This window comes from Garra rufa, chromosome 19 (genome assembly GCF_049309525.1).
Source record: "Garra rufa chromosome 19, GarRuf1.0, whole genome shotgun sequence".
NCBI lineage: Eukaryota > Metazoa > Chordata > Actinopteri > Cypriniformes > Cyprinidae > Garra > Garra rufa.
The window spans coordinates 23836453-23847956 of NC_133379.1; the positions used below are offsets into that span (position 1 = coordinate 23836453).

The 11504-nt window shown below is 37.0% G+C and overlaps 1 protein-coding gene across 1 annotated transcript in view; it reads left to right on the plus strand.

The window, feature by feature from the left end:
• The window catches only part of myo5b (myosin VB), a 72622-nt gene extending 61853 nt beyond the window's left edge, over positions 1–10769 (plus strand). The window contains exons 28-39 of the mRNA XM_073823991.1: positions 242–324; positions 2665–2742; positions 2888–3086; positions 3817–3910; positions 3995–4126; positions 4211–4362; positions 5385–5474; positions 6148–6298; positions 6396–6690; positions 6786–6960; positions 7049–7129; positions 9239–10769. Of these exons, the coding sequence (XP_073680092.1) occupies positions 242–324; positions 2665–2742; positions 2888–3086; positions 3817–3910; positions 3995–4126; positions 4211–4362; positions 5385–5474; positions 6148–6298; positions 6396–6690; positions 6786–6960; positions 7049–7129; positions 9239–9391 (1683 nt within the window). The 3' untranslated portion in view covers positions 9392–10769. The remainder of the gene's footprint in view (positions 1–241; positions 325–2664; positions 2743–2887; positions 3087–3816; positions 3911–3994; positions 4127–4210; positions 4363–5384; positions 5475–6147; positions 6299–6395; positions 6691–6785; positions 6961–7048; positions 7130–9238) is intronic.
• Positions 10770–11504: the final 735 nt, after the last annotated feature.

Genomic DNA, 11504 nt, shown 5'->3' on the forward strand with positions numbered 1-11504 from the left:
AGTGAAAATGGCTTTATATCCACCTGCCTGTCTGAATCTGCTGAGGTGGGCGAATCATTGTCAGCATTGATTATGCTCGGGAAAGAAAACTCTTTCTCTTTTTCTCATTCTTGCTGTTATAAGTTTTATGAGTTGCCTGAAATGGAGTGTCCGTAAGATAAAAAACTTTTTTTCTCAAAAGGATGCATAACTGCACTTGTTATTGTTGTACACTATTGATGTATTTGTTTCATTCAAATAGGATTCCAATGATGTATCAGAATGGACCAACAACAAGAAGCCTGTGGATTCGGAGGACGCCGTTGACTCGCCTGATTTAAAGAAGTAAGTAGTCCAATCTGCATAATGAAAGGCTTTTAAAGTGACACCAGCTCTCCTCCTCGTACTCATTCGTCTTTGTTAATGAAGATGGAAACCAGTGGTATTGACTGTTCATCTGAGCTCTCTGATTCAGCTCTTTATGCTCCTCCTGCTTTCATTTACAGCAGTACACCTCTGAGTACACCTATTAGCATAGTGCTGCCTCACGCAAGCACTCGTAGTCTAAAAGCTTAAATTTTAAAAGTTATCTGCAAAAGTTCTGTCAAATTTATAGACCGCAATTTGATCATGGTGAGTTATTGGCCATGCATATTTGTATGCCATTAAACTTTTATTTTGCATTCATACTAGTTCAAAACTTGAATTCAAAAACAGTTCCATATGACATTTTTTATATTTTTTTATTCTGTTGCACTACAGCATTATCTAATGATCTAAAACAAAGGTGAGCTTTAGCGATAACCAAGAACGTATTTAGTGACTACAGTGTTTTTTTTTTTTCTTGGTAAAAATTGAAGAAAAAAATGATACAGTTTTTATTCTTAACTACACAGGATTGTAGGATATTATAGGCAGCAAATGATACTTCTAAAACCAACTAAATAAAGAGGTTTGCAGTTTTTAGACGCAGACATGGAGTTTTAGAAAATTAAAAATTGCTATTTTTTGTTAAGGTAAATTTAAACTTAAAAAGTAAATGTCTGATTTAAATCATGTCACAACAGTTTAGGGTTTTAGATTAATTCTTTTTTTTCAGCAAGGATGCATTAAATTGATCAAAAGTAACAGTAAAGACTTATATCATGTTAAAAAATATTAACATTTCAAATTACATAATTTCATTTACTATTTAAAATAACTGCTTTTTATTTAAATATATTTTAAAATGTAACTTATTCCTGTGATTTTAAAGCTGAATTTTTAGCATCATTACTCCAGTCACATGATCCTTTGGAAATCATTTTAATATTCTGATTTGCTGCTCAAAATAAAATGTTTTCTATTATTAATATTATTATTGTTATTATTATTACTATTATTATTATGTTGAAAACAGCTGAGTATAATTTTTTTCAGGTTTCTTTGGTGAATAGAAAATTCTGAAGAACAGCATTTATATGAAATAGAAATCCTTTGTAACATTATAAACATCTCTATCATCACTTTTGATACATTTAAAGAATCTTTGCTAAATAAAAGTATTAATTTCTATCATTTCCTATAATCAAGGCATTTAAATGTGTATAATATTACAAAAGCTTATTTCAGATAAATGCTGATCTTTAAATCTTTCTATTTATCAAAGAATCCTGAAAAATAACTGAATTGTTTAAATATTGATAATAATTAAAAATATTTCTTTAAGTGACACTAAAGACTGGAGTAATGCTGCTGAAAATCTAGCTTTTTATTACAGGAATAAGTTACATTTTAAAATATATTCAAATATAAAGCAGTTATTTTAAATAGTAGCAATATTTTACAATATTACTGATTTGCTGTATTTCGGATCAAATAAATGTGGGCTTGGTGAGCAGAAGAGACTTTAAAAACTTCAAAAATCTCACTGTTCAAAAACTTTTGACCTGTACTGTATTAAATTGCAGTTTCAAATAAGGTTACTAACCAGCTTATAAACTCACAAAAGCTCTTATTTGGCACTTACTAAGGGTTAATTTTAGACTCTAAATAGTGTATTAAAAAAGGTGCCACAGTACATTCTATTTAAATTTTCGTCTCTAGCTTTTTATCTTTTTACATCTGACCAGTTTCTGTTAAATTTTAACTTACACTGTTCAATATCTAGGCTGCTCTGAATTGATGACACTTTCTCTCTGTCACATTTTCAAAGTGGTCTTTTACGGAGAGTGACAGATGTTAGATGAGGTACTCGTTACCTGTGAAAGAATATGTTTTTGTACTCTGTGGTCTCAGGACTGGGAACTTTAAACTCTGATTTCTCATGCATGCGTTTTTCCTCTTTTTTTCTATTTCTCATTTCCTGTGAGTGCCACATCTCCTTACAGACATTGCTTGGGCAGTCAGCTCACCTACAAAAACTGAAACATTATATCCCCAAGAAATAATCAAAGTCATATCAGCTACATGACCTCTTTACTCGAAGAAAATATGGATGAAATGGAGATGGGTAGTTCAGATGTGCCCTCATGCTCAAGCTGACGTCTTCACAGACTAATCTAACCTGCCATGCCTTGCTTTGCTACACTAACTGACCCTGCCATCTTGTCATTCTTCTCTTTTGCTTTCTCTCCTGTCTGTCTGCTGCTGCTGCTGCTGCTGCTTCTTCTCTGTCTCTTTGGCTCTCCGTTACTCGGACGCCAGTAAAGCACAAGACTGGGGTTATTTGAATGAAGATGGAGAGTTTGGCCTGGCCTACCAGGGTCTAAAGCAAGTTGCCAGGTTGTGCTTTAAATTTCTTGGATTTCCCTCCAGGTTTAACTGAATTTCGAGGCAATAGATCTTTGTCACTTTTGAGGGCTAACTGAAGTATCTACGCAGTTTACACCCACTTATACCATAGTGTGGCATGTTTGTATGTGTTCAGGCTGCTGGAGGCCCAGCTGCAGACGCAATCTCGAACGCACAAGGATGAGTTAGAAGCTCTCCACACGCAAATCGAACTGCTGAAGGACAATCTGGAGAAGAAGCAGGAAGTGCTGGACCACTTCTCCACACTTTCTCCTGAAGCTCTGGTGGAGTTCAGCGTGCAGCAGGAGATCACACGCCTCACCAATGAAAACCTAGTGAGACCTTCTATCAAATATCATTTTTGTGTTCTTGTAATCAGTATTATTGTCGTCTAGATATCCTTAAAACAAGATCAATTGTATTTTCAGAGAATATATTTTAAATTAAAGGGCTAGTTCACCCAAAAAATTAAAATTAACCTTTGACTTACTTACCCTCGAGCCATTCTGGATGTATATGACTTACTAGTTTCAGATGAATACAAAGTTATATTAATAAATGTCCTGTCTCTTCTAAGCTTTATAATGGTAGTGAATGGCTTTTGAGATTTTAAAGCCCAATAAAGTGCATCCATCCATCATACAAAGTGCATTATAAATGCATAATAAATCATAAGTGGGTTAATAAAGGCTTACTGAAGCGAATCAATGCGTTTGTTAAAGAAAAATATCAACTGCTATTCACTGCCATTATAAAGCTTGGAGGAGCCAGGGCATTTTTTAATATAACTTTTGTATTCGTCTAAAAAAAGCTGGTCATAGACACTTAGGATGGCTTGAGAGTGAGTAAATGAGGTGTTGCTGAATTATGTTTGCTATTGGGATAAGAAAAATCTCAAAAATTCTGATTTTGCACAATCAGTTTTGCTAAAACAGTAATTATTTTTCAGTGAGTCCTCAAAAGTATTATCCATTGGTTAAAAAAAGCTGCAAAGTATCATTATATCCAACACAATATTGACATTCTCACTCAAGATTATGCTGATGATTGATGATTGTTCTCCAGGATCTGAAGGAACTTGTTGAGAAGTTGGAGAAGAATGAGAAGAAGTTGAAGAAGCAGTTGAGGATCTATATGAAGAAAGTGCAAGAGCTGGAAGGTGAAACATCTGCCTTTTATCTGTGTGTTTAATGTTGTCTCGTAGTTATCTCCAATTGCTGATGTGCTGTTATTCTTCATACAGTGTCTCAGGCCACTAAGAGCAGACCAGAGCTGACTCGTCAGGTCACCGTACAAAGGAAAGAAAAGGACTTTGAAGGCATGCTGGAGTACTACAAAGAAGACGAGGCCTTGCTGGTCAAGAGTTTGATTACAGGTATGTGTGGTTACATGCATGTTACAGGCATGTTTTAATGTGGAAGTCCTGTATCTGTGATAAATACACAGGTTTTGTTTTTAGACATGAAGCCCAATGCTGTGTCGGCCACTGTCCCCTGCCTCCCCGCCTACATCCTCTTCATGTGTATCCGTCATGCCGACTACATCAATGATGACCAGAAAGTTCATTCACTCCTTACCACAACAATCAATGCCATCAAAAAGGTCCTGAAGGTATGTATACTGTATGTAGTCACATCAACACACTCACAGAATTCAAACCAGCTACACTACTATTCAAAAATTTGAGTTTATAAATGAACTCCAAGTTATAAGACTTTTTAGATTTGCTATTTAAAAAAAACACGTTATGGGGTGGTGCCATTATTTCGATGACAAGATATGGTTGCACTTCCTGCACTACTGGCACTTATTGCTGCAACACAACGCAGAAAATAAAACACTGATACAATGACCACAGCTACTGAAAGAGCTTACAGGTGGCGATGGATATAAGAATAGACTTAAACGAAAAGCCGTACCATTGATTTATTTCCCCCCAGAAGGTGTCTAAACGCCCCGGATATTGAGTGCTGAGACTCTTTCAGTGTCATGACAAATTTACATCCTGCCAGAATGGCATCTAGTGTTTTTTTGTCTCTGCCGTTTGTAAGTTCTTTTAGTTGCTGTGGTCTACTAAAAGCCTTAAAGGCATCAAGGCTAAAGTGGAAAGAACAAAGACACTGGTCTTTAGGAAGTTTTATTTATCCACAGGTATCTTCCCATTCTTTTTTCCTCTTCTTATTGCTAAGAAAGCATTGAAGAGTTGCATTGCTTCTCTTGTTGCCCTTCGGCTGAAAATTACACCCAAAAGCCATGCAATGTTGCATCATATCAGTATTTTATTTTCTAAGTTGTGTTGTTGTAAAAAAACAAGACGTAGCGCCAGTAGCTCACTGAGTGCAACCATTTCACATTATCGAAATAATTTGCACCCCCCAAATATGAATAAAACAATGTGGATTTTTTAGTAATGTAAATCTTTTATGGGTTTTCTACTACATAATTTAGTAAGAGACATTATTTACGTTATATTAAGCCATAGAAGTCTTCTAAAAATAAATACTTTTATTCAGCAAGGATGCATTAAATTGATCAATAGTTTCTATAAAGACATTTGTAACCAAAACTTGACCCCAAATTTGAAAACGGTAATATATAAGACCATAATGATTGTTTTTTAATCTTCTCTCCAGAGAAACAACGATGACTTTGAGATGACCTCCTTCTGGCTGGCAAATGCTAGTAGACTTCTGCACTGTCTGAAGCAGTACAGTGGGGATGAGGTAAGATTTTACTGTGGCTATTTTATCTTTTCCGGTGATGAATTCAGCTGCAAATATAAGAGCCAGTTCCATGTACCATATTTTAACACATTTAACCAGCAGTTAAGTATAGATAATGTGTAAAAAGTGTGGTTTTTAAGGGCAAGTTCACAAAAAAATTAAAAAATTCTGTCATTAATCACTCACTCTCATGTAGTTCCAAACCTGTAAGACCTTCTTTCATCTTGGAACACAAATTAAGATATTTTTGATGAAATCGGAGAGCTTTCTGACCCTGCATAGACAGCAACTCAAGTATGATGTTCAAGGCCAGAAAGGTAGTAAGGACATTATTAAAATAGTCCATGTGACATCAGTGTCACTGAGTACACTCGCATGCGTCGTACTACTATTGTGACTGCACGTCAGCGACTGAAATGGAAGAGAAAAAATGACCTTGAACTACCGTGAACATGTCAGTTGAGTTGCTATCTATGCAGGGTCAGAAAGCTCTTGGATTTCATCAAAAGTATCTTAATTTGTGTTCCAATGAACAAGGGTCTTACATTTTTGGAACAACACAAGGGTGAGTAATTAATAACAGAATTTTCATTCTTGTGTGAACTATTCCTTTAAGCCTCAGGCGACCCTGTGTAGATCACTGGTATGATTTGGCTCTTGCTTCCTGTCATAGGCGTTCATGACACAGAACACTACCAAGCAGAACGAGCACTGCCTGAAGAACTTTGACCTGGCCGAGTATCGGCAGGTTCTGAGTGACCTTTCAATCCAGATCTATCAGCAGCTCATCAAAGTAGCGGAAGGCATCATGCAACCCATGATTGGTAGGTACAGTTAGACACTGGACCACTATAAACACTAAAACTGGAATTGTTTGCACATTCTGATATTTAATAATGAAAACATGTTTGATTTTGTCAGTTTCTGCTATGCTTGAGAGCGAGAGCATCCCCAGCCTTGCTGGAGTGAAGCCCATGGGCTACAGGAACCGCTCCTCTAGTTTGGACTGTGAAAGCGGAGGTCCAGTGGGCTACACCCTGCAGGCCCTGATCAGGCAACTGGGACAGTTTTACACCATCATGGCGGACCACGGCCTGGACCCTGAGATCAGCCAGCAGGTGGTTCGCCAGCTCTTCTACTCCATCAACGCAGTGACCCTCAACAACCTACTGCTGCGCAAAGATGTCTGCTCTTGGAGTACTGGCATGCAGCTCAGGTACACATTTCATGCTCTCAGGCAAATCTGTGTCCTTGTTAAATCTTCAGCAATGTCAGATGAATGTAACAACCGTCTCATTGGTGTCATTCCAGGTACAACATCAGTCAGTTGGAGGAGTGGCTGAGAGGAAAGAATCTGCACCAGAGTGGAGCCGCAGCCACCATGGAACCTGTTATCCAGGCCGCCCAGCTGCTGCAGGTTAAGAAGAAGACCTCCCAAGACGCAGAGGCCATTTGCTCGCTCTGTACCGCCCTCAGCTTACAGCAGGTAGACATTTAACACTCTCTTTTTTTCCCTTTATTTATTGTTTATGTTGTTTTCATTGACTTAATAATGCTATTCTACTTCACCTCAGATTGTGAAGATCCTCAACTTGTACACACCACTCAATGAATTTGAGGAACGAGTCACTGTGTCTTTCATAAGAGACATACAGGTAAAGCTTTCATAAGAGACATACAGACATACACTTTCTAGGGTAAACAAAAATTTTAGTAGTTTATACCAAAATCAGTAAAACTCTTAAAGGCATAGGAAACTTTGTATATCGTAAATCAGTGGATTTAGATCAGAACCTAGGAGCGTGGATTGGGCTTCAAATCGCGTATCATGAATCATTTGATTTAGATCAGGACTTTGAAGCAATTTTGCGAATCGGTTGATTTAGATCAGAACCTCAGAGTCCTGATCTGAAATGATGGTTCACAAAACATTATTTAGATCGGGACTTCGGAGCGTGGATAGCAAATCATTTGATTTAGATCAGAACTTTGCATATCGTGAATCATTTTATTTATATTAGCACTTTAGAGTGGGTTCACAAATCATTTGATTGAGATCAGAAATGCGTGTATCGCAAATCAATTGCTTTAGATCTGAACCTCAATTCAGGTATCGCAAATCATTTGATTTACATCGGAACTTTGAAGCGGGTTTGAGAATCGTTTTTTTTAGATCAGAACTTTGCATATTTTGCGAAAATCATTTGATTCAGATTGGGCCTTCAAATCGCATATCGCAAATCATTTGATTCAGATCGGAACTTTGCGTATTGCAAATCAATTGATTTAGATCTGAACCTCAAGTCGCGTATTGCGAATCATTTGATTTACATCAGAACTTTGTGTATCACAAGTCATTAGATTCAGATCGGGACTTCGGAAATGATTCTCGATCCTTGCTCCATGTCCTGATCTGAAATGATAGTTCGCAAATCATTATTTAGATTTGGATTTTAAAGCATGGATCGTGAATCATTTGATTTAGATTGGAACTTCACGTATCATGAATCACTTGATTGAGATCGTGTATCTTAAATCGTTTAATTCAGATCGGGCCTTTGAACAGCGTATCGCAAATAATTTGATTTAGATCAGGACTTCGAAGTGAGTTCGCAAATCTTTTTATTTAGATCGGAATTTTTCTTACCGTGAATCAATTGATTTAGATTGGAACCTCAAGCCGCATATCGCAAATCATATGCTTGAGATCAGAACTTTGCGTATCGCGAATAATTAAATTCAGATCAGACCTTCAAATCGCGTATTGCGAATCATTTGATTTAGATCAGGACTTCGAAGCGCGTTTGCGAATCGATTTTTTAGATCCGAATTTTGCGTATACCAAATCATTTGATTCAGATCGGGGTTCGTGATGGTTCGTGAATTCAGATTCGAAGGTTTGTGAATCACTGGATTTAGATCGGAACTTTGCGTATTGTGAAAATCATTTGATTCAAATCAGAACTTTGCGTATCACAAATCAATTGATTTAGATCTAAACCTCAAGTCACATATTGCGAATCATTTGATTTAGATCGGAACTTTGCATGTCACAAATAATTAGATTCAGATCAAGACGTAGAAGCAGGTTAGCAAATCATTTGATTCAGATCGGGACTTCGGAGCGGGTTCTTTAGTCATTCCGCAAATTAAATGATTCGCACTCCGCGCTCGGAGTCTTAATCTGAAATGATGGTTAGCGAATTATTATTCAGATCGGGATTTCGGAGCATGGATCACAAATCATTTAATTTAGATCAGAACTTTGGTGTGGGTTTGCGCATCTTTTGCTTTAGATTGGAACCTAGGAGCGCAGGGTGCAAATCATTTGATTAAAATCGGGACTTGTTGGAATGGTTTTGCGCATCTGTTTTATCAAAAAAAAAATTCTTAAATAGTAGAAAACATCAAACCAAAAGTAAGATCTCTGAAGTCCTTGAAAATCAAAAAAATAGTGCTTGAAAATTCCTTTGAAAGTCCTGGAATTTTATTTTACAGTATCTGTACGAACCCTGTTACTACCTTTTTGGGCCTTGAACGTTTTGTGTTCCAAAGATTAACAAAGATCTTACGGATTCGAAACGACATGAGGATGTGTAATAAATGACAGAATTTAAATTTTTGAATGAATTATCTCTTTAATACCTCTCAAAGAAGGGCTTTTTGAACAAGAAGTGTATTAGATCATTCAACAGTATCAAAAGCTGGTATAAGGTATGGTCTTAATGAGCATGTCTAATAAATACTCTTATTTCCCTTCGCAGAATCGCCTCCAAGATCGAATAGAGAACAACCAACTGCTGGTAGACACTAAATACACCTTCCCTGTGCTCTTCCCTTACACTCCATCAGCGCTCAGTCTGGAAACCGTACACATCCCTGCTTCCCTCAGCCTGAACTTCCTAACACGGGTCTGACATCTCAATCTCATCTCTGTCTCACCTCTGAGTCAGACCTGCGGCCTGCAACAGGCCCATCGCAGATCTGCTAACCCACATACTAACAACACCATACGTGTGGGATTTACAGTATCAACATTTAACAAGACGGACAATCTCCCTGACCGACTAACTGTGGTGTTGAGATACATCTAAACGATGCAGCTGTAAATAAGCCGTCTGCCTTTTGTCTTTCCTTCTGTAACATTCAACCAGTTTTCTCTGGGCTCCGGTTTAACACAAGCAAGGTTATTGTTATATGAAGTTTAAACACTATATTTGGATTGGGAATGTGTTTGTCTTTGACTAATTCTTATGATTGAGTAAGTTTAATCTAAATCAAAGTAAGAGGGTTTTGGGCTACTGACATGAAACACTAATGCGAGATGTATGTGTCCGTACGAGATGTATGTATCTGTATTAGTATGCACTGATTTCTTTGTGTTTGTAATGGAAAAGTGTCTTTTCTTTCCTTGCTTGTTGCTGGAGCACAGTCTCATCTCAGAAACACGGGCTCCCACTGAAGCAACTCCACCATCTCATTTTGTTTTCTAGGAGAAGTTTTAAAATCAGCTGCCAAGATTCATTCCCACAACCTGCAAAAACAAGCAGGAAATCTCTGCATTGCAGTGGCTGTTGCCAGTAACTAATCTGGATCGGACTCTCCAAACAGGGTCTTCTTGAGCTTTTTCTCTCCTTGTGTGTTGAAGAAACAGATGCGAGACTTGAGACCCTGAATCACAGGGCCAGCAAATGGCTGATCGTGAAAGTGACGAGAGGACGTGGGAGGATGAGGACGATGAGAGGAGTTTACGCTGGGATATTTAATATTATGTCAAAATAAATAATCCTGTGATTGTTTGTTGGTGGAATCTAGAATGTGCTGGAAGGCATCTGCAAGTACAATGAAGAAACATATCTTAAGAGGCGTCATATACACTAAGATGAGTTTTATGGTGTATAGAAACTTAAAAGACATACATTCTCAAAAATACCAGGTTGCTATTTCATGAAAGCAATTATCACAATTTACTTTATATTTTTGCACAGCTCTGTAAATGATGTGCAATCAAATAGCAATAACTACGCACTGTTTACTTAAAAAAAAGTATAAAAAGTTTTATAGTTTTCCCCTCATTTTGTATGTTGCCAACAGAATGGGCTGTTCTGCAAGAATAGTGCATCATGTCAATTCAGGATACTGTATTTTCTTTCAGAGGTAATTCATGTGTAGTTTTAGCTTTCAAAATGTATACCAAGCTGTCAAATTCTCATGTATTGCACTCTCACTCTATGGATACGACTTTCTGGATTGAAAATCTTTCAATGCCAATAAAATAAGAACTGTCCATTTTCATAGTTGTAGTCTTGTATTGTTTTGTAAATGCATATATATATATATATATATTTTTTTTTTTTTTTTTTTTTTTTTTTTTACCACTGATCATAATGACGTTTCATACCACAGTCATTTGGTTTTTGTTTTAATGGTAGTTTTTATTTTTTTACTGCCCTCTACCGACCATATTTGTAACATCTCTTGTAATATCCCAAATATGCAAACTAAACAAAGAAAACAAAAACTAGTGGATTGACATGTTCTTGAGGTTTAAAGAGGACTCAATCCTCTTTTTAGTCCTCTTTAGTTGTTAGTTTTAGTTGATAATGTCTCAGTCTAAATTACACTCACATCAGTGGCGGCTCCTGACAAATATCTCTTGGGGGGGGGAACAAAAATTAGAAACAAACACTGCATTTAATCACGATACAGACAAAAAATGCTACACATTTTATACTCGGTGAACCTTCTATTTGCAGTGAGAGGACTGGCAGGTGTGAAATCAGACTAACTTGAATGTAATGGCCAATCACAGGTGTTCAAGAAATCAACAGGTATGTCTGTGATTGGCTACATTGCTCAGCGCTATTAATACACGTAAATACAATCTTTTGGCGATTTCCAGAGCGCAAACACAAATACGCATTGGGGCCTTTACCCAATCTGTTGCTAATATCTTATTATTACAGTTTTAACTAAGGGTGATTTTGACTGCGTGAAAAAATTGGATGTGTGGCGTGAGAGCGTGTGAAA